Source organism: Scheffersomyces stipitis, chromosome 4 (assembly GCF_000209165.1).
Source record: "Scheffersomyces stipitis CBS 6054 chromosome 4, complete sequence".
Taxonomy (NCBI): domain Eukaryota; kingdom Fungi; phylum Ascomycota; class Pichiomycetes; order Serinales; family Debaryomycetaceae; genus Scheffersomyces; species Scheffersomyces stipitis.
This window is the reverse complement of record NC_009044.1, coordinates 901,101-923,321: the sequence shown is the minus strand read 5'-3', so window position 1 is coordinate 923,321 and position 22,221 is coordinate 901,101. Positions and strand designations below refer to the sequence as shown.

Genomic DNA, 22,221 nt, shown 5'->3' with positions numbered 1-22,221 from the left:
TGACACTTTTCGAGCAATGCCCCTTAGAAAATTTACACGTCTAAAAAATGCTTGTCGGAATTACATCCGTGCCGCAGTAATTAACAGCTCGTCTAATTTGGAAAACTAGTGCAATAGTGCGACACGTCTGCCGCAGACTATTTCCCCACCAGACAAATTTTACGATCTGCCTGGGGCTGTGACAGAATTTTGTGGCTGTGACGTGCTGGCTGACCGACATCGAGCACTGTAATATCCCGATATCAGACACTTGCCCACAAAGAAATCAGACACCCGGATATTAATAGCATCCACCGTGCATGCTGTCAATACTTCTAATAATAGCAATCTCCATCAGCTATTTTTTATCGAGAGTGCATATAATTTAGAACTCACGAGGAAATCGACACGTGCTAATGGTTCTATTCGTCATGTATTGCTTATATAATTCCTTAGTTTTTACAAGACAGAACTTCACAGACAATTAGCTTCACAGAACGAAGAGCCCTTTCGGTTTAATACCTTTCATGTTTTATTCAAAGTAGAGACCGGAATTGGTTCAATTTCCGGTTCATATAATAATGCCACGGTCTGAATCTGGTAAAACTTATTAAAAGTAGGTCCATACCGACCAAATATTCAAACCATCCTAGGAATTTTCTATACCATAAAAGGAAGAAGACACCTTTTGGTTTGTGAGTTCTTCAGCCTTCAACAGAGCCAGAATGCTATGAACGGTACAAATGTCTAATGTTGACTTACTCGGAGAAGTCAACATTAAACTGAAAAGTAAAAGTCTTCATTGATGCGATTTGGATTGCAACTCTAATTCTATAGTAGATTTTCTATAATATTGCTAAAACTATTTCGCCATTGTCAAAATATTTACAGTTCAGACAAAGCCCCTTCATACGAAATTTTGGCTGCAACAGATATTGAATTCTTGCAAAAATTCAGAAATTGCCGAGGTATGGTTAGACAGAAGAAGCCGGTTCATGTCTTACAAAGTCCAAGGTTTCGAATTCGACATGGTGAAACTGATAACGTCAATGTAGGAATCTCCTTCAATACACCCAAGTAACTAGAAATTGCTTACACCACTAGAAAACCAATTGTGAACACTATATTGCTTAATTACACTTTGCAATTATAGACTTTTTCTCCTGTATATTTTGTGGCTTTTAAATTTAGGGAGTTTATTCTTATCCCTGATAAGAATTGCACTTGAAATATTTTTTGCCTAAGTGCCATCATTCAAATATAATTACGAATTTCAGTTGTCTTTTTGAAATTATATTTTGAAATTACATTTGAATTATTTTCTTTTCAACCAATTGTCAGAATGTCAGAAGAAGACTTTAAGGATGAAGTAGCGGCTGAAAAAAACACCTACTACTTCCAAGATAATAAGTATTACCAAAATGCTCTAGATGTCTCTTATCGGCTTTTACCTTTCAAAGAATCGATGTCTAAGAAGTGGGTCCTATCCATCTTACTTAGTATTATTCTATCATTGCTTTCATTTTGTTTATTCTTGTTTGTTCGATACCGCTATTCGAACGATTCCGTCAGAAACTTTGGCTATTTCGAAGTTGAGTGGGTGTCATTGCCTCCAATCGATGGAGAACCTGTGCATATATTCGAGAGCCAATATGAAAGGATTCCCTGGGAGGCAAAAACAATGAATACTACAGTCTTTGAGAACCAGAAATTAGAAAACGGATTGAGTGCTACTTTCACTAAATTTGAAGACTTCGAATTTGACTCTGTTTTCTTGACATTAAACATCACCAACAATGAAGACGACGACAGTGAAAGTGTCAATGTATTTGAAATATCCATCGATGGTCATCCAGTATGGAGAAGCTCCACACCTTTAACTAAGACAGACACTACAACCTACTCAAGCACTAGTAAAGAAATTTCCAAGTATATTTCACTCTTTGGTAAAAATAGTAACCAATTCAAAGTACAATTCTTGGAAGGAAGCCATGACAAAATTAGTTTTTCGCTTTCTCTTACATTAGCAAACTGCGAAAAAGAAAAACCTGCTATAGATTCTCCAATCACAGTGAGTTCGCTTTTCAATTCAACCGTGCCTGCAAACGAAATAATAGCATTGACCAAAGAAAATGGAGAAGTATTTGACTTGTCGAAGAACGACAAGTTCTTAATTGAATTACCAAAGTTCAGCGGAAAGACATTTGCTGCCGACCTAGAATTATTTGTCTCCGCTGGAAAGTCTGACGACCTTTTCAAAAGTAGAAATTCTCCGTTTCGTCGTTTGAACATTTTCATTAATGAAGAACTAATTGCTACTATCGAACCAAAGCCAGATTTGTTTCACTCTAACTCCATCATTCCTAGTGGTTACTCAGGACCTATTGCCCCTTATGCTAGCTTCACCGGACTTACGTATGAAGTAAATTTGGCTGCCTATTTGCCACTTTTGTGGGATCAGAAATCCACCTTAGAAGTCCAACTTGTCTCACCAGTTAACGATGTGTTTCCCTTAGAGGTTGAAAAAGTATTTTCCCTGATGGACGATTATAGTGTTAAGGAATTTACATCTGTTTCTTCTGAAAAGTCAATACTGAAGGGCGATAATCAAGTCAATACAGAATGGTACATGTCTGGCAATATCTTGCTTTGGGAAAACGAAGACATTTTGACTTCTCAAGGCGAGATATTGAGGTCTGGAACCAACGAAACTCATAAAGCTGCTTTACAATATAGAATTTATTCCGACAAAGTAGCTTCTAGTTCACAACATGTTAATTCTTACCATCAGTCGATTCTTCAATTTTCTTTGAAGAACGAGTCCCTACTAACTTTCACTGTGAATCAAACGAGTTCAAATGGAGGCGAGTTTAGAGAAGATCGGCGTAATAGAAACATTTCGCTCGATGAGTACACCTTGCAAAGGTATAGCTCGCAGTTTATACTGTTAGACGTCTTTGACGGAAGTGCCATTGATCTGTTATTCCACGTACAACGTAATCTTGGATGGAACACAGATAAAGTGGTCTCTATATCTGAAGAAAATCGATGCTTAATTCACGCTTCAAATGGTTATCACGACAATATTTTTAGCTCAAAGGCTACTGAAATCAGAAATTTACATGACCATGTATTTGAGATGATTAATCATCTTTCAATCTGGACATTCGAGTCATATTCACGTAATATATTCACGCTGAGGTTTCACAGAGACCCAAAGTCTAAAAGCAAATCAAGAGTACTCGCATTCAAATCCGACATTCAAGTGTGCTGAATTCTTTAGATGTTACTCGTAATGATTTTCATTTCTGGAATTCACGACACTACCACTGTTGCTAGATGTTGTAATTCATTACGGAATGGGCTCAATTGACATACTATGAAGTTGGGCAAAATCTCATGGAACAATACATGCAACTACGCTAGGCTACGCAATGATCTACTGCTTTCTTTCTTTGCGGCTGTTTCCATTCGAGTCAACGGTTCGTTTCCATACTTGTTTCTAAGTACCCCCTTTTGTAAGCATTCAATTCTATATTTTCTAGTTGATGACTGTTGAGCTTCCATGAACAAACCTCGAGGAAGCTTGTACACAGCCTGTTCCCAACTGGAGTAGTTAAAATTCAGCAAATCTCGTGGATCACAAGTCATCTTATGATCTAGGCTGTGGCACAAGTATGTGGCTTGTTTTTTATTTAAATTTTTCAAGAAGTTCGGTTTTTCTAAACCGCTTCGAAGTGTCTTTACAAACTTCTAAGGGCATCTTCTAAGCTTATCAACTGGGGAATTAACCCTGGGTTTCCTCCAACTTTGGATATGGGTCAGAAGAAGATTATATACTCTGGAGTAAATATTTTAGATTTTAATACATGTGAATATTTTAAAGCTGTCTGACAGAAATATCACACTAACAACTACAAAGCAGACACTGTCCTCTAAAAAATCAGACAATTTGCATCCAAACTGAATGCTGTCAATTCTTTAATAATCAGCCACCTTTGTTATTACAGAGTGCATGTAAATACACAGTGCACAGGGCAATTACCACGTGATGAATTATATCGCCGACTAGTTGTTTTTGCAATTCCTCAGTCGTTCGAAGACAAAAAAACATGATTTCAGAAAGTTCACTAGCACAAGAAGTCAACTCGAAGAAGAAGACTCCATTCGGATTAGAACTACTAGGATATTTCGTCTTTGAACTTAATTATCTATAGCATCTATGTATTACATAAGCCATTGCGTAAGCACTCTCCCATTTAGACTATTGCCACTATTTTGAAGATGTGTATTTCTATTAATGTCTCCATGTACGAGTATGTAGGGAAATATGTACTGCTCATGTAAGCCACCGTATGTCTGCATGAGTGCATCTCGGTGTTTATCAGTAAGAATTGAGCATCACGTGACCAACAACTAAGATCAATTTCTTTTGCTACCGCCCAACCCAGGAGTTAGTAAAATACAACGCCGATTACATCTGATTATGAGACTCTGTTACAACCGAGAAAGACATGTTTTTCCGATTTCCGATCCTAGCACCTTTCGGTCACATGATCTAACTTAATTTCTAACAGAGTCAGCTCTCGTTCTGGCCTAATTCCGGTCTCATTCAGACCGATTCCGCCTTACCAGATCCTTTTCCAGCACTTCAAGGAACTCTTCTACTAGAAAATTCCGTACGCTGACAAACTGCCAGGCTACACAATGTGAATTCTGCTTGGCGAATTGGAATTCGGGATTGCTCATAGTTAAGCTTGGGCCAAGTATCTCCGCCGCCCTGTGGAAACTTCCGAATCACAGACAGGGTCGGTTTTAATTTGAGTGAGCCTATTACATCCGTGCCGCAATACAAATCGGGGATAAACTGATAACACGGCCTATCGCTATGTCCGCATACTGGCAGGGTGCGCGTTTTGCCACCTAGACGAGATTACAAATGATGGGCTCTAGAATTAACACCGAGAAAAATTTTGGAACCGAGTGCAGGAATTGCATCTCTGCTAGCCGTGCGGATCTCCTTCTTGAAGTCCGCTGGGCAAACATTCCTGCATGTGACACAGATCGGTGTTAATAAAGCTGGTCCAGCCGCTTCGGAAAATCATGGACTTACTGCATCGGGCAACCGTTAAGGTGCAAAAAAAAATCTTACGGTAGGCAATGAGTCAAAACTCCCTGGAACTCATTGCGCTTAAACCATTTTGCCAATTGTATAAATTAAGATGTTCCTGTCCCGGTTTGACACAATTTTTAAACACTGATCTTATCAATTTTTTTGCATCTTAATTTTACACTAATACATTTTTAAACATGGCCAATTTCGTCAAGGATTCATTTTGGGGAACGTTTGTCAACCGTATATCGGGTCGCAGATTGTTCCAACACAAGGAAGACCGTTCTGACTACGTGATTCCAGAAAAATATCTTCCTGGTTACAAGGAGGTTGAGGAAGAGTCTTCGTTGAAGGAAGCAAAGGCTGAAGGTGAAGTTGACGCGGACGACAACGCGTCGTCTTCTACCGTTACCAAGACTGGTGACGACAAGGTAATTGTTACATGGGACAGCGATGATGACCCAGAAAACCCATACAACTGGCCATTGTACCAGAAGATCCTTCTTTTGGCCGAAGTAGCATTCTTGACTGTGTCCGTGTATATGGGTGCAGCCATCTACACTCCTGGTGTCGAAGACATTATGATAAAATTCAACATTAACAGAACATTGGCCACCTTGCCTTTGACTATGTTCGTGGTTGGTTACGGTCTTGGTCCAATGTTCTTGTCGCCTATGACTGAAAACGCTGCCATTGGTAGAACTCCAGTATACATTGTAACTTTGTTCATCTTTTTCGTGTTGCAAATCCCAACTGCCTTATCTGAAAGCATTGCAGGTTTGGCTGTTTTGAGATTGATCTCTGGTTTCTTTGCCTCTCCTGCTTTGGCTACTGGAGGTGCTACCATTGGTGACGTTATCTCGATGCCTTACATGCCAGTCGGTATCGCTGCCTGGGCTATTGGAGGTGTCTGTGGTCCATCCTTGGGTCCATTGATCGGTTCCGTTTTGGTCGTCAAGGGTTCTTGGAGATGGCCCTTCTGGTTCATGGCAATTATCTCAGGTACTTGTTTCCTCGTTTTGAGTTGGACTTTGCCAGAAACCTACGGTAAGGCTTTGCTCTACAAGAAGGCTAAGAGATTGAGAAGAGTCACCGGTAACCAAAACATCACCAGTGAAGGTCACATTGAAAACTCGAAGTTGACAGCTAAAGAATTGGCTGTAGACTTATTGTGGAGACCTTTCGAAATTACCATCATCGAACCAGTTGTCTTGTTGATTAATGTCTACATTGCTTTAGTCTACACTGTCATGTACCTTTGGTTTGAGGCCTTCCCAATTGTGTTTGTTGAAACCAAGCACTTCACTCTTATCGAAATGGGTGTTTCTTACGTCAGTGTCATGGTTGGTATTTTCATTGGTGCTGCTATCTACATTCCTATTATTTACAGAGCTTTTACTAAGAAGGTTCTTGCTGGTGAAATGGTCACTCCTGAAGTTTTCTTGCCAAGTGCCATTTTCGGAAGTATCATGATGCCAATCGGTATCTTTGTTTTCGGTTGGTCTGCCTCCCCAGATTTACACTGGATTGGCCCTATCATTGGTGCTGCCCTTTTTGCTACAGGTGCCTTCATCATTTTCCAGACTTTGTTCAACTACTTGGGAGCATCTTTCTACAGATACTTAGCCTCTGTCTTCGCCAGTAATGCCTTATTCAGATCTGTCATTGCCGGTTGTTTCCCATTGTTTGGTGACGCCTTGTTCAAGAACGTTGGATCTGAAAAGTACCCTGTTGGATGGGGTTCTTCAATTTTGGGATTCATTGCCTTGGCTATGATTGCCATTCCTGTCTTCTTCGCATTGAACGGTCCTAAGTTGCGTGCTAGATCTAGATACGCCAATTAATTCTCTTTTTTCCCAATAATACTTGCACATAGAATTGAAGAGAGCTTTTCGAATTACTAATACTATACAATATACACATTGTAATTTTAATTTTACATCCGTATTTATTTTATGTTCAACAATGGTGGACTTCTGGTGTGGATTTAAGTCGGCCGTTACTATGTTCGGACATAAATTCGATTTTTTTTTTGAATTGATATGGATGGGTAGCCAGATGCATCTGTATGTAGACTGTAAAAATGTTGGATCAATTGATACTTTTGCAGGGTCCCTACAAAATTAGGTAAGAGCAGGCCCTTGTTGTCTTTGGTGGTTTTAGGATCAAAATAGAATTTTGAGACGCGAAGTTTATTTAAGTTTATTTTTTCACGAATAAGCTCTTAATTTGAAGAGCACTTTCAATATGCATAAACTGCTCTGGCTACGAAAATCCAGATCTTGATAAATTTATTGGAAGAAACCTTTCGATATTCTTGAGAATCACTTTTAGTAGAATTCTACAACTATCATTTGGTTAATGTCTATCACCTGGTTAATGTAAGCAAAAAAGAAATGATCCTTTTTTTTAACTTCGTGCTGACGATGCAGCTCCGAATTCCTCAACTCTTTCAATCCAAGGACTCTGGATCAACGAGAACTAAGAACAATAATCAAGTGAATATCTTCAAGTAATTTTGTCTGAATTTAGTTGTATTGTTTAACTGAAAACAAGCAGCCTTCGACACAAGGGAACCCAACTTGAACACCGCCGCTTGTGTGTTAAAAATAGCTATCTGCGCCCCTAACAAATTTAGCAACCCATGCCCTGATCGATGAGTCTAATAAAGCCAGATTCTGAAGTATACGGAAACCGATTTTGCTGTAGACGAAATAAATGACCAATTGCGAGGTGGACTTGTTCATTTCTTATCTACTTCATTGCAAGACTGGGCGAAATGAGGAGAAAGAACCCACCGAAAATAATTCCTCTTGGTATTGGAAATGGTTGGTATAATTGCTAAATGATCTCGATATGATCTAAAAAATATCCAAGATTTGAATCAAGATGTAATCAGTGTACCACAGTGTCTTCATCTGATCTCCTATAGTATTCATCTTGTATATTAATTGTTTATCATATCTATGTATACTTCAGCAATATATTAACAATGCCTGTAGACGAATTGCCATCATTCCCCACGCCCTTTCAGGTTTTAGAGAAACCAGCTAGAGAACATAGGAAGAGCTTACCAAGCCATTCCCCACAATCCCAAGCTGTTCCCTTAAGGCAACATCAAGCGCAACCAAGAGCTACCTCTATGAATAGCCAGAATTATCACCAATATCGGCAACTGAATTCACCCTCTATGGGACAGCAGTCTCGTAGAGCACTGTCAGGATCTTCAGGTTATCAAGTTCTGTCTAGCAAACTGCCTTCGCCATATCCAGTTCCGAATTCTGGCCGCAATGTTCCTAGACTGAATTACGACCTTCAACCACTTCAACAAAAATGGCCCCAGCCTCAACAACAGCAACATCAACTGTTTCAACTTCGACCTCAACAACCTCAATCTTCTAAACAACCTCAGCATTCGAAACAATATCAGCAATCGCAACCATTTCAGCAATCGCAACCATTTCAGCAATCGCAACAATTTCAGCAATCGCAACAATTTCAGCAAAATCAACTGCCTCCTCCTTCAATTGCCTCTTCGAATAGTTTTGATCAACCTACTGCCCCATTAAATATTCGTAAACAGAGAAGTCTAAGTGATAACACTATTTACTCTCAAACTCCGGAGAGAAAACTGCTGAGAACCAATTCGATACCAGCAGCTGATGTACTGGAGCAAGAACTTTATGTTATTTTCAACAATGTAGACAAGAATCATTCAGGTAAGTTATCTGCCAGAGAATTGTCTGGTGCACTCATGAATTTTGACAATACCAAGTTTAGATCTTCTACAATCACTCTGATGATGAGAGTGGTTGCAGAAGGAAATGATTCGATAAACTTCAAACAGTTTGTAGTCCTTTTTCGGTACTTGGCTCAATGTAGAGAGTTGTTCTCTGTGGTAGATAAGGATAAGTCTGGGGATATTAGCTTTGGTGAGTTTCAGGTATTATTGAATCGGTCAGGCTATAAGTTGAACATTAAAACTGAAGCCGCTATCTTTGAGAAATTTGGTACTGAAAGTTCTGCTCTTCCAAGTAGCAGACTCAAGTTCGACTCGTTTATAGAATGCTTGATATATTTGAGCAGGATTACGAAGTCATTTCTGAAGTACGACGTGGAAAAGACAAAGAACGCTACCTTTACTTTTGGACAGTTTATCTTGGAAGCTAGTAGCTTCTACCCTTAGCTGGATAGTTTTATGTAATCCTTAGTAGCATTTCTACATCTATATCAGAGATACTTTTCGGTTCTATTCATTGATAAATATCGTTGGGGAGCTACTATTTACATGTACTGATGAATGTAATCTCCCATCGGTACACTTATATGGTACGATGCATCTCTACTTCTTTTCCTTTTCCTTCTTCTTCGTTCCGTCGGGCTTCAATGGCTTATTGACACCCCAGATTAACCACAAAATAAACACTTCAATTACGTTCAAACTGATAACCTTCATTTCATAGATTTCAATCAAGTTACCGAGAACTTTCAACAATTCACCGACATCGAAGAAGCCGCCGAATGTGATGGTAGAAATTTGCAATGCAACATACTTGAGGGCAAACTTGTAGATGAACAAGTGGAAGATTATTGATTTGTATATGTACTTCTTCATTTGGGTTTCTCCCTTCGTCTTCCAGTACTTGTTGATCTTGAAGGCATAATATGTGATAGCAATGTAGAACAATGATTCGGAAACAACCTGTATCAAGGAGAATGTTGAGACGATGCCTTTTCCTCTTGGATCCATTGATCTAATCAAACTCTTCTTGTACCCGCCAGGAAGGATCACAGAGTTGTACAAGATCAGGTACTTTTCTTCGAGCAAGGTGATGTCTATGAGGGTATTGACGTCGGTGTAAATGTAATCGGTGACAATGCGACTAACGGTGTTAGCTAACCAAAATGTTGTGGTAAGCTTGGTGTTGATTTTAACGTCAGCACCGGCATACCCGTAGCCCAAGTAGACAAGAATCAAAATATAGAGTTGGAACTTGTCGATAACACCAGTTTGCAATCTGAAGTAAAAGTTTTCAGTAAAGTCGTACAATGCATCGTTAGGGAAGTAAGTGCAGATGAGTTCCAAGATGAAGTACAAAGAGTTGTAAACAAAGTTGACAATGAAGAAGTAAATGATATAACGAGTTACGATAGGCAATTGCGTGAGCTTTCCTTGACCTATAGCAGGGTGGAATAAGCTCATGAGAACCAAACCAAGGCCAAACACGATCGACAAACTGATGTGGGTCGAGATATCGTGGTAGATGTTGACAGGCATAGTTTCGTTCTTCACGGTAACTCTGGCATTGTAATGGGCCTGGGGCAAGACAAGCGTCTCGTTGTACTTGTACAAAGGCATGTAGATGCAGTAGACTCCATCATTCTCGATTGGATAATCGACCTCCTTGTCAGAGAGGACGAGGGTTGCCAAAATGGACTCTGGAATATCGAAGTCTTTACGAGAAATCAACAGGAAACCTAATTGGTCAGTCTCATCATCAAAACCCAAGATTGGCTTGTCCAATATATACGAATGGTTGAGGAAATAGTTCAAGTTGGGCAAGTTTCTGAAAGCAATGATGTCGTCGTATTGGAAAACGACAAGAGCAGTAGGTTGTCTGACACCAGAGAACTCGAAACGAAGAGATGTATCTTTGCTAGAACCATTAACATAAAGACAGGCTCCGTTAGAGTAAAGATTCATATCGAAAGCTCTGTGTGAAAAAGCAGCAGCAGACGACAATTGCAACGCCAAAAAGACGAAGACAGCCCATAATGGATTGCTTTGGATAAACACTCTCATGGCTTGGAAATGAAAACAATAAGGAAAGGTAACACAGCTAGGCAAAAGGTGAGATTGAAGATGAAAGAAGTTAATAGTGTATTTTAAAAATTGCACATATTACAAACAAAGAATCAGATAGATCTTTGGCGACAAAGCTGGATTTGGAATTTTTGAAATTGACACCTAATGCATATTGCTAGACGGACCCTGCTTAATTTCTGTAGCTGCGAGTACGACGACTTTTAAACTCCTTTAGGAGACTTCCATAAGTTGGAGGCTTGCATATGGGCATAAGTTGAAATTCTACTCCAGATTAGGAGAGGTGCGCTGCATTTGAACAATATTTTCTGCCACCTTGCATATTCTAAATTCTCCCCTTACTGGCAGGACGATGAGTAGAGCTTTCAGTACTTGGCTGTGAATACGGAGATGATTGCTAAACAGCTCTATTTCAAATATGAATAGCTAAGATATTACTAAAGCATCCTAATATAGAAGCAGAAAGTTTCTTCTTTTTTGCTCTCTTTCGATAGCTGTTCTCCATCAATTAGTCGAAACTCTAGCAATGCGAATACCTTTTACTTTCGCAGCCTTACTCTAAGAATATTGTGGTGTAGTGAATAGATAGTGCTGATTCCTATGTAAGATTGGCTTTCTACAATGCTGCGCAAGTTGTCACATATATTTTCTATACCATCATTTTACAGGTATTTTACTAGAAGGCAGCAGAGACTAATCCATCTAACCGTTCAAGGTGGCTTCTGCATGGGCGTTGTATCTCAATCCCTTAATTGGGAATTCTTTGATGAGCTTGTCAATAGCATCCAAGTCTTCGTCAGACAACTCCACTATGTTGGAGAAATTACGAGTAATCTTATCTTTAGTAGAACCACTTGGGATTGGCAAGATTGGAGCAACATTCTTGATGCCTCTGAATTCTTTTCTTCCAGAGATGGCCAAGATCCAAGATAAAGACAACGATTCCAAGGTAGTGTTCTTGACTTCATGAGCATACTTGTGCAAAGCTTTTACCAACTTGATGTTTTGTTCATAGTTTTCTGGAAAGAACTTCTCGAATAAATGTCTGTGATCACCTTTTGGAATAGTGTCCAACCAGTTGTCGGCATGGTCAACAGTGAAGTCAGTCAAGTAACCTCTACAAAGAGGAGAATAGGCAATAACAGGAATGTTGTGTTTCGACAATTCTTCCAAAATACCGTTTTCTAAAATATCAGTGGACATAAGGGAGAGCTCCAACTCGACACAAGAAATAGGAAACGTAGCTACAGCCTTTCTGATGGATTCAATGCCTACTTCAGAAAGAGATATACCATCAATGGCACCGCTCTTAACGTGTTCAGCAATGTAGGAGATCGTCTCTTCGTAGGGAGTGTTTTTATCGACTCTAGCTATCTCGAACAACAACTTGGGTCTAGCGTTCTTATCCTTTGGGAAGAAGGAAGTCAAGTTTGCAATTGACTTGTCTATTTGCTCTTTACTTCCGTCTGGTCTCAATTCGGGACTGATAGCCCCCTTGATAGAAATAGTGAGCCCACGGTTGAACTCAGCAGTGTTGGAGTCGACAAAAGCCTTCAAGAGCTTCAAGTTGACATTGTTTGGGCCATAGAACTCACCACCATTAAGCAATTTGGTACCGAATTCTTCGTGAGAAGTGACAAACTTAAGCGATTCCACGGATGCTTCCGTTGGAGGTGGCACAGGAGTCCAGGTCATGGACATGGTTCCGAATCCAAACTTGGAGTGAAGAGGTACAGGTTTGTAGGACATGGTGAAAAATTAGTGGGTAAGTTAACTTTGCGATTGATTCTCAGTGAGGATTCTCAATTGAAAGATTGAAGATAATTGATTGATATTCTAGTCGAATCGACTGCTATTTATCTACTCGAGAATAAGAAGAAGGTGGCAACTTATTAAGGCTTAATATCGAATTCGAGGAGGTCTGGAGAAATCTCGCAGAGTGCATATTTTCGGATAAATGCTGATGGAGATTTGAAGCTCCGTTTTACTAAGACGGAGATAAAGTAGAATGTAGATCTGGTAAGCACCAGTCAAATCTATAAATCCAATACTGGGAATTGGAAAGGAGGATAATATTACAGCCGTTTTTGAAATATTTTTCTGATTCTTCGTTACGTTAATTCCGTCTACGTCCATGGATTTGAAGCGGAAGTAGGAAATGTATTGAAGTTGCCGAGCTACCAGAAGTGACACAACTTGTAGAATCTGAAGCTTTTATAAACCGAAATGGAAGTGAAATTGGCGCACTCGGTTATATACCAATATCAGGAAACGCCGAAAAGACGGTGCTCTACCACAATAAAAATATTTAAGGAACTGGAAACTTGGTGATCGTGGCCAATTGTTAGAAAGACGGAGAAAAGGAAACAATTCCTAACATCATATTCAGATTATTAAGCAGACGAGAAACGATGGCAATCATAATTACGACGAGACGAAAAATTGGCTCATTACAGAAGTCTCATCAAGACGGACTGGGTCCGAAAAGTCTCGTATTCTTGGATGAATAGCTAGCCCAAGAAGTCTGGGTCAACCTCAGGCCTTGGTCAATCAGATGCAAATTGCTAAATCTATGTTATTACTCTTGATGAATTACATCGTATTTGATTAATCTTCTATAAAGTAACGTAAACTATGGCTATCAATTTGGTTTATTAACTAGACTTATTTTATCTGGAATGGCTATTTGTCATAGCCAGGGCTCTGTAAAGAGGTGATGCTAAGGGTGAGCAGCTAGAAGAAGAAAACAGATTCCTTCTGGTAGCCCAAGTCTGCGGTGATCTTTGCCACCGACTTTTTCATTTCGGGAGGGCCACAGACAAAGATCTTGTTTTCGGGATCAGGCGAAGGTAAGAACTTTTCTACGATTTCCTTGGTGACATAGCCTGAGCTTCCGGTCCAGTCCTCGGAAGGAGTGGTCAATACGTATTCCACGGAGAAGCCTGGGTATCTGGAAGCGATTTCGTCGATTTCTGCTCTCAACAAGATGTCCTTTTCAGAATTGTTAGCGAAAACCAACTTGACCTTGGTGGTGTCGTCAGGGCTGGTGATGATTTTCGTGATCACCTGGAGAATAGGCGTGATACCAGATCCTCCAGCGATCAAACCAAGCTCCTTAGCCATGTTGGGTTTGTAGTCCAACTTTCCAAAAGGACCTCTGAACTTGACAGTCTGCCCTTCTGCAACCTGGGCCAACCTTTTGGTGACGACACCGTGCTCGTAGTGTTTGACCATGATGTCAAAAAAGCCGGCATCGAACTGGTTACTGATTGGCGAATAGTAGCGGACTTCATCTTTGCCGTTTATAGTGAAACAACAGGCCAAATGGTGGCCCGTAGGGATATCCAACACCTCATCATCTCTGTTGAGCTTGAATCTGTAGATCGTAGTCATGGGCGCAATGATGGTCTTGTCAACAAGTTCAAAATCCTGCCACTTGACCTTGTCCATAGAGGAACGTCTTTTGTAGGCAAAAAACAACTGCGTGGAACAAACAACTACTATGAACCCGATGGAATAGGGTAAGTACTCGTAGCCGAACATAAGCGTACCAAAGATGATGAGGCCTATGGGGATGTAGATCCCGTGCAATGGCTGCTTCAAAAGCTCTCGTTTGTCTTCCATGGCTCTGAGCGAAGTGATATGTAGTGATTCTAGGCAAGAAACTTCAAAATGCTTTGTTTCTGGAGATTGTAGGATTGTAGAATTCTTCAAATCACTTTAGTATATTGGTGATTTTTCATAGTGGGCCGCGCACGACTGGTGTGATTTTTATTGCCGCAAATAGCCGTTTGAGTCGGTACAAAATGACATTTAATCAGAATACGATTTCTCCTATTCTAACTAATTTTAATTTCGTATCTTATATTCTGTTGCTTATTAGGGGCACATCCAGATAAAATAGAAATCCATATTGTATGGTATATTTTTCTAGAATTTTAATGGACAATTTTACTATTTTATTGTGGCCCGTTTTATTACATAATAAGTAGTACAAGAACTGAAGGAATAGTAGAATAAGAACTGAAAGTATTGTAATAAGTGCTACACTCTGAATCTGAGCCAAAATACTGTAACATTATGAATGAATATACAATTCCATGTGAGCTGTATCTATTTCAATTTAAACTATACTAATTGGGCTATTTGCTTATTCTATCTTCCTTAGACATTAATTCTGTATTTAATTCTATATTCCTTATTGCTTATTCATTTATTCTTCTTGCTAACCATATTGTTAATTAACACGAGTCCTGAATACTTCATTTGTTTCTTGTAACTCTGTAATAGTGTGCCTGCAATACAAAGAATTGACTGAATAAATCCGTGCTGCACTCTATATACTAGTTGCTATGTTTAATAGTACTATAATTATTAAATCTATATATTATATATGAATCACAATAGAATTATACATAGCTTCACACGTAGCTTCACAAAGCTTATACGTAACAATGTATATTATATACTAAAAAAACCACAGAGGAAAACCAAAGAAAGTATGAACAAAGCAGGGTATTAGAATGAACTATAAAGTGTAGAGCAACCATCGCTGACCTTTAAATTGAAAGAAAAGAAGAACCAGTAAAACCCAAGCTAGCTTAGTATTCTTCTTCTTCTTCTGGGAACGAGTCGGTTCCAACTTCGATGTAGTCTCTTTCCAAAGCAGCCAAGTCTTCTCTGGCTTCAGTGAATTCACCTTCTTCCATACCTTCACCAACATACCAGTGGACGAAAGCTCTCTTGGAGTACATCAAGTCGAACTTACGGTCGATTCTTCTCCAGGCTTCAGCAATGGCAGTAGTGTTAGACAACATACAAACAGCTCTGCTGGCAGAGGCCAATTCGGAGCCAGTGATGGCTGTAGGTGGCTGGTAGCAAATACCAATCTTGAAGCCGGTAGGACACCAGTCAACCAATTGAACAGTCTTCTTGGCCTTGGCTTGAGCTACGGCGTTTTGAACGTCTCTGGTGACTACATCTCCACGGTACAACAAACAAGTAGCCATGTACTTTCCGGTTCTAGGATCACACTTAACCATCTGGTTACCTGGCTCGAAACAAGAAGCAGTGATCTCAGCTACAGAGTTGGATTCGTGGTTAGCTCTTTGCTTGGAGAAAACAGGAGCGTACGAAACCAATGGGAAATGGATTCTAGGGTATGGAACCAAGTTAGTCTGGAACTCGTTCAAGTCCACGTTTAAGGAACCGTCAAATCTCAAGGAGGCGGTGACAGAAGAAACAACTTGGGCAATCAAGCTGTTTAATGAGTCAAAGTTGGGTCTGGAAATGTCCAAATTACGTCTGCACATGTCGTAAATGGCTTCGTTGTCAACCATAAACGTACAATCGGCGTGTTCCAAGGTGGTATGGGTTGTCAAAACGGTGTTGTATGGTTCAACTACAGAGGTGGACACTTGGGGAGCTGGATAGACAGCAAACTCTAACTTGGACTTCTTGCCGTAGTCGATCGACAATTGCTCCAACAATAACGAACCTAAACCGGAACCGGTACCACCACCCAAAGAATGGGTAAAGAGGAAACCTTGCAAACCATCGCATTGATCAGCCATCTTTCTGACTCTTTCCAAAACGTCGTCCAAGATCTCTCTGCCTACAGTGTAGTGACCTCTAGCGTAGTTGTTGGCGGCATCTTCTTTACCAGCAATCAACTGCTCAGGATGGAACAAGTCCTTGTACTTACCGGTACGGACTTCGTCAATGACGTTGGGTTCCAAGTCTACGTATAAAGCACGAGGAACGTACTTTCCGGAGCCGGTTTCAGAGAAAAAGGTTGAAAAGCCTTCCTCGCCCCCTTTAGGTCTGTCTAAACCTTCTTGTAAGTAACCATCAGGTCTGATTCCGTGTTCCTGGGAGTATAATTCCCAGCATGCGTTACCAATCTGGCAACCGGCTTGACCGACTAGAAGGGTGGTTAGAGTTGATCAAAATGTGAAATGTACGAGAAGATTGGTAACGATACTGAAACGATAGAAATGATGTGATACTAGTGGAATAACGGTAATTATGATAGAATTCTGGCTCATAGTATTGCTAATATATCATAGCAAGGGAATAATAGATATATTTGTAATCTGGTACTCCTGTATTGCCCGTTTGTCATTCTTCTAACTCTACCACCAAACATCATCCGAATGACAATTAAGATTCATTCGAAACTCACTGTTGACTCATTCAACTTGAATTTCTACATTGACATTATTAATTTCGCTTCTGTCATTCACTTTGTCTTTTTGTTTCCTCTGTTGTCTTCATTTCTTGCCTCCAATCGTAACATGTTACGTATCTGTCTCATAATCGGATTTCAACCGATCCGGGCCACAATCGCATTCAGCTTTCCGGAAAACTCTCCAGATCATACATACCATTGATACTGATGACTTCTCTCATTATGGATGTAATTTGCTAACAAAAAATCTCGAGAAGATGTTCGTGTTTGGAAAGAAAACTGGCGTTCCTGATAAATTTTGTTTTGTTGATGGAGACGAATCCATTTTACTGTTTTGGTGCGAGATCAAAACAAATGCGTAACTGCCAGCGTCGACTTCCTATTTGGGCAACAAGTGAAAACGCGTGTGAGAATGTGATCCAGACAGTGAAGCTGTGCAGTACAGTCTATTTACAAATAGGTCTAAATTTTTCGTATCTATAGACATATTTGGACATCCTTGTCTGGCCCAATTGAGCATTTTGCTATCGATATATTGGAGACGAAGTTCAACTCAGATAGTCTATATAATTTGAGCTGATTGCAGAATTTTCTGAAAATTTGGTACTCTCAGAAACTTTCTGAAACTCTCTGAAACTCTCAATATTATATTCTCTCAAATTCCGTTCTCGCCAGCTTGGCATTCTGTCCTCGGAGAAACCCGGTATACTCTAAGCTTCGTTAAACAGATATCTTTATCCTGTTTCCACCTTATGCCATTTATCCTTGATGCCATTTAAGTCAATCGCTATTGATTACCCCAGAAAAGCCGCGCTACCATATCGGGATAGGATTTCCTTTCTGCGCAATCAGATGCGCACTTGTGCATGCATAATCGAACTACTTTAATTTTCAGTTTTCACCTTATGGATTTCAACTTTTATATTCCGCTTTTTCCCTTTCCAAAGTCGTCTTTCGTAGTATATCACTGTTGTATGCCACAACTCCAGTTCTTCAACTAGAAGGTGTTTTTTTCCTATGGATATTGTCAGGGAATTCTTTATCAGCAGAGACTCTGATCTCGTGACACTATTAGTCACATCGTCGTTAGCTCTATCACTAGTTCTTTTCCAGCTTCTGAAACCAGGAAGTAGAAAAGTCGCCCAGGGATTTCTCTTTGGCAAGGAACCACAGTCAAGACAAACTTCTGGCGATTCGACTGACCAATCGGATCAAAGCAAACCGTATGTTGCTCCACAAATTAAGTCTGTTGCAGCCGATTTTGTATGGGACAAATGCGATGCTCTCAAATCGTACCCCTTCAAGAATGGTGCCTACAAATTGACCATGGGCATCCGGAACTTGGATCCACAGGACTGGCTTCTCATCGAACCGACTTACATGGACCGTATCAATAACAAAATTAAAATAGTCAATAACGAACATGAGGATTATCCTCCTGACAAGGATATCCGGTCCAGCTCGGTATTCGTTACTCCAGAAGCAGTTCCGGCCATACGTGAGTTCTATGATATTGTAGTCAACTACATATGTGACAAGTATCCTATGTATTTCAGTAGGGATGGAGATAAGGTCCACAACGGTATTACCGGAAGGTCGATTCCGGCTTCATCCACCGTTGATGAAAAGATAAGTGCCTCGCAGTATCTAGATTTTCTAGTAGAGACCATCGAAGAAGACTTCATAATTCTCCTCAAGGATCCTTCGAGAGAAAATGAAAAAGATGGAACAGAGTATTTCTTCAAAGGTGGGGTGTTTGCGTTTGCTGCAGGCTTTGATCCTGCTGATCGTTTCAATATGCCACTCTCTTTCATACACCATCCAATTCCCGGGTATGAGGAAAAGCTCAAGCTTTCGATGAATAGATACTTCTCTCGTATTAAGCCAGGTCAGTTTATCACAAGAAGCAACTTCTCGATGCAGACTCACAACAAATACTACGTAGACGACCAGAATAAAGGACACAACTTGCCAGATGGTTCTGTCCAGGTTCCTATAGATATCAAGGAACTTGACTTTGAGAATCAGGTTCATTACAGAAGTGAAAGACAAACTTTGACCAAGCTTCCTAAATCACAAGCCGTTCTCTTCACTATCAGAACATACTTGTTGCCGTTAAGTGAGGTTAAGAAAGAAGGTAAAGAGGTACGCGAACGTTTGATAGGTGCTATAAAGGGTTTGCCTGAAGATATTTCAAATTACAAGAGAGCTGGCGAATGGGGACCTCCCGTGATTGAGTATCTCCTGAGAGACGATTAGATATTGATATACCCTATTGCTTTAGAATAGATTCACTGTAGGCTATAGACTCAGTATATACGAATTAGCCAATTGATAGACCCAAAGTACTCTCACAAACAAAGTCAGTATCAACGCACTTCTACTCAACTATACGCCCAGTTTATTTAATCCACTAGTAGCCACAATAACTACAACATCAGCACATTATAAAGCCGTTAGTTAATACATATCCTATAGATTTTGGATCTCCTCGCGGATCTCTTCCCAGACATCAATGTTCTTCTTAGCCCAACCAATAAGAAACCTGTTGTAGCAGAGCAAGATGTCAAAGATCATCTTGAGCTGCTTGGTGTGGAATGCGTGAAAGTTCTTGTTGACCTCGTCCGTGATGAACGAAACGTCTTCAGACATTATCTGCTGACACTTTTCAAACGTCTTGATCTTTTTCTGGAGGTATAGCACCCGCTGCTTTCTAGTTTCTTCGGGGTTCTGGTCAATAATCTCACTCACATACTGGGTAATCTTTTTGAGTGAGTTCATACTTGGAAACAACTTGAACTTGCTGGATGTATATGAGGCTACTGGTGGTTGAGATGCACTTTGTCTTTCAGTAGCCGGCTCTAGGTCATAGTTCTTGTTCTTAGAGCCAGTAGGAGAGTTGACAGCAGCATCGATGCGGTTTGCTTCTTCACCAGAACGAAGTAGTTCCTGTAGCTCCTTTCTTTTCTCGCGTATCTCGGAGTCCACCATATCCTGTTGCTTCAGCTTTCTACTTTGATACTTAGAAATGAACTGCAAAATGGTGGAATATTGTACGGCCTCACCTAGAGGCTCAGAGAATTTAGTTTCCAAGTCGCTCAAAAGAGCATTGATTGTTATATAAGATCTATCAAAGATCTGGCCAATCTTATCGAATATGGCATTGATCTTTGTCTCTTCTTCAGCGCTTACTTTCTTTCCATTCTGACGAGGAGCTTCAGAAAAAGCCAATGAGAAAGTATTGAATATTGTTCCTAACTCCGTGTAGTCGTTGGATAAACCCAAGTAATTTTCCATGATCTTCTTGTTGATGTCATCCAAAGTAGACGTGTTGATTATATACGTAGAATTACCTGTTCTGTCTTCCGAAGTGGTAGAAGTTACGCTCTGTTCAGTCTGATTTGATGAGTCTGACGTTATTCCGCCATTTGCAAGTAGTTTATTAGTCTTGCTTGCGATTTTCTTCTTATTATCTTTGAAAAAAGACATACCGTGGCTATTGCTGGGATTGGGCAAACTTGCATAGATCGGTTCTGATTTAAGTCCGTTCTCAGGATTCAGATTATATATTGATTTCGGTAATTGGCTCGTAATCAATGAGACTTCATCTACCCAATTGGCGTTCGGATCCAAGAACTTGGCAAAGAAATCCAAATTCCTTATCTGGGGAATAGACAAGCAATTGTTAAGAAAGTTACCAAGAAGACGTTTACGATGCTCTATGAGTTTATTCTTACTCAAGTGAGTTGAGTTGATATACGAGTAAGCTTTGCCCGTAGTGGAATGGTCTCCAGAAGAAGCGGAAGAATGAGGTGAGTTCCCGTTCTGAGACTGTCCACCTACCAAACCGTTGAGAATCGTCAAGTTGATATAGTTCTTCGGTGGAATTGGAGGTATGATCACCAATGGAAAGATCTTTGTGAGAACATCTCGTAACGACTCGAAGTCGCTATACCTTCTACGAGTTAGAATCTCGTCACTTACGTCGTCAACGTTTATCAACTTGATGGTATAGACCACGTATTTCTTCAGCGAATTGGCACTTCCTTCGTTGGAGTTCCCAGCCTCGGTGATCTGAACCTTAACTCTACGAGTGGGTCTGAGTAGTTTTGAAACCCGTGACTCTACATCTATGTGAACCGTGTTGAACCCTGCGAGAGATCCCAAGTTAGATAAAGTACCACCCATAGTATCATTAGCATTACCATTGTTGTTATCTTTTCCAGTAGTGATATTACCATTGTTCTCTTTACCATTGCCATTGCTGATATTATTACTATTATTTTTATCGAGTTTTTTATCGTTATTGTCATTGTTTTTATCGTTAGAGTTGTATAGAAGAAGTGAATCTTCGTCATCCAAATCCAAACTGGGCTCAGCCTGGTGATTGAACGGATTGTTGTCTTCATCGCTCGCAAATGGTATACTGGAGCCAATGTCTGCTATCTTTGCATCTTCCTGTGGTAATTGCGGGCTTGTCTCCTCTTGCTTTGCTTCATTAGTGTCGATGTCTGTTCCATTATTTGATTGATTATTGTCCCCAGAGGGAGAAGTGTCAGAGTGTGACATTCGGTAGCGCCGTTTTTTCAATCGCTAGCTGGGATACAATAGTATGTGGTTGTAGAAGCTCTTATGGCAGTAAACAGGCAAGTTCCTACAGCCGAAATGTCTGCTGGGAAAGAGTTGGTAGTGCCACCGAAGGAGAAGTGGTATATTCGAGAAAGGATAGTCTCTATCGGAGTCTCCTGCAGCTGGAACAATACAATGCGAGTTTGTATGGGGAAGGTGAAAGGAATTGAATTTATGGAAAGTGTTTATGGTTAATTGTTGTCTTTTGTATGATATATATTGTTGGAAGTGAGAATCACTTATAGTATGTTGTATAGTAAGTTTATTCCATGTTTATCCTACTTTTTTTCTTTTTCTGCTAGGAATGGGTGCAAATTTCAAAATGGTTAGAAGTACTGAGAGGAGGATCTTGGACTGCGATGTCGCACAAGAAGTACTAATGGTATAAAGTAAGCATATTTAATGAGAGTATAGGAATAGCTAGTACGAAATCAAGCAACGACCTTAGAATAGTTCTAGAATCAGCACATTATAGAATCACCGATT

The 22,221-nt window shown here is 40.1% G+C and overlaps 9 protein-coding genes across 9 annotated transcripts; 4 read left to right on the top strand and 5 right to left on the bottom strand. All coding sequences in view use genetic code 12, as the record gives it.

Moving 5' to 3' along the window:
• Nucleotides 1-1,321: 1,321 nt before the first annotated feature.
• PICST_31485 (predicted protein) lies at nucleotides 1,322-3,253 on the top strand (the record flags this gene model as incomplete). The annotated part of the gene is made up of 1 exon (XM_001384444.1): nucleotides 1,322-3,253. The coding sequence occupies one exon, from the start codon at nucleotides 1,322-1,324 to the stop codon at nucleotides 3,251-3,253; it is 1,932 nt and encodes a 643-aa protein (XP_001384481.2).
• A 2,036-nt stretch (nucleotides 3,254-5,289) lies between these two features.
• MDR12 (multidrug resistance protein 2) lies at nucleotides 5,290-6,936 on the top strand (the record flags this gene model as incomplete). Its single annotated transcript, XM_001384443.1, has 2 exons — nucleotides 5,290-5,421; nucleotides 5,446-6,936. 2 exons carry the CDS (start codon nucleotides 5,290-5,292, stop codon nucleotides 6,934-6,936), a joined length of 1,623 nt encoding a protein of 540 aa, XP_001384480.1.
• Nucleotides 6,937-8,780: 1,844 nt separating this feature from the next.
• PICST_44547 (predicted protein) lies at nucleotides 8,781-9,278 on the top strand (the record flags this gene model as incomplete). Its single annotated transcript, XM_001384442.1, has 1 exon — nucleotides 8,781-9,278. A coding segment is annotated over one exon (498 nt), but the record flags the coding sequence as incomplete, so codon positions are not given.
• Nucleotides 9,279-9,434: 156 nt separating this feature from the next.
• On the bottom strand, nucleotides 9,435-10,895 carry PICST_31482 (predicted protein; the record flags this gene model as incomplete). Its single annotated transcript, XM_001384092.1, has 1 exon — nucleotides 9,435-10,895. The coding sequence occupies one exon, from the start codon at nucleotides 10,893-10,895 to the stop codon at nucleotides 9,435-9,437; it is 1,461 nt and encodes a 486-aa protein (XP_001384129.2).
• Nucleotides 10,896-11,618: 723 nt separating this feature from the next.
• Nucleotides 11,619-12,665, bottom strand: PLR1 (Pyridoxine 4-dehydrogenase; the record flags this gene model as incomplete). The annotated part of the gene is made up of 1 exon (XM_001384091.1): nucleotides 11,619-12,665. One exon carries the CDS (start codon nucleotides 12,663-12,665, stop codon nucleotides 11,619-11,621), a length of 1,047 nt encoding a protein of 348 aa, XP_001384128.1.
• Nucleotides 12,666-13,649: 984 nt separating this feature from the next.
• On the bottom strand, nucleotides 13,650-14,540 carry CBR3 (NADH-cytochrome b-5 reductase; the record flags this gene model as incomplete). The annotated part of the gene is made up of 1 exon (XM_001384090.1): nucleotides 13,650-14,540. The coding sequence occupies one exon, from the start codon at nucleotides 14,538-14,540 to the stop codon at nucleotides 13,650-13,652; it is 891 nt and encodes a 296-aa protein (XP_001384127.1).
• A 740-nt stretch (nucleotides 14,541-15,280) lies between these two features.
• TUB1 (Tubulin alpha chain) lies at nucleotides 15,281-17,337 on the bottom strand. The gene is made up of 2 exons (XM_001384089.1): nucleotides 17,303-17,337; nucleotides 15,281-16,839 (listed from the first exon to the last, which is right to left on the bottom strand). Exons 1-2 carry the CDS (start codon nucleotides 17,325-17,327, stop codon nucleotides 15,518-15,520), a joined length of 1,347 nt encoding a protein of 448 aa, XP_001384126.1. The 5' UTR covers nucleotides 17,328-17,337; the 3' UTR covers nucleotides 15,281-15,517.
• A 786-nt stretch (nucleotides 17,338-18,123) lies between these two features.
• Nucleotides 18,124-19,365, top strand: PICST_58975 (predicted protein; the record flags this gene model as incomplete). The annotated part of the gene is made up of 2 exons (XM_001384441.1): nucleotides 18,124-18,188; nucleotides 18,240-19,365. The coding sequence occupies 2 exons, from the start codon at nucleotides 18,124-18,126 to the stop codon at nucleotides 19,363-19,365; spliced, it is 1,191 nt and encodes a 396-aa protein (XP_001384478.2).
• Nucleotides 19,366-19,578: 213 nt separating this feature from the next.
• On the bottom strand, nucleotides 19,579-21,675 carry PICST_31477 (predicted protein; the record flags this gene model as incomplete). The annotated part of the gene is made up of 1 exon (XM_001384088.1): nucleotides 19,579-21,675. The coding sequence occupies one exon, from the start codon at nucleotides 21,673-21,675 to the stop codon at nucleotides 19,579-19,581; it is 2,097 nt and encodes a 698-aa protein (XP_001384125.2).
• Between the last annotated feature and the right edge of the window lie 546 nt (nucleotides 21,676-22,221).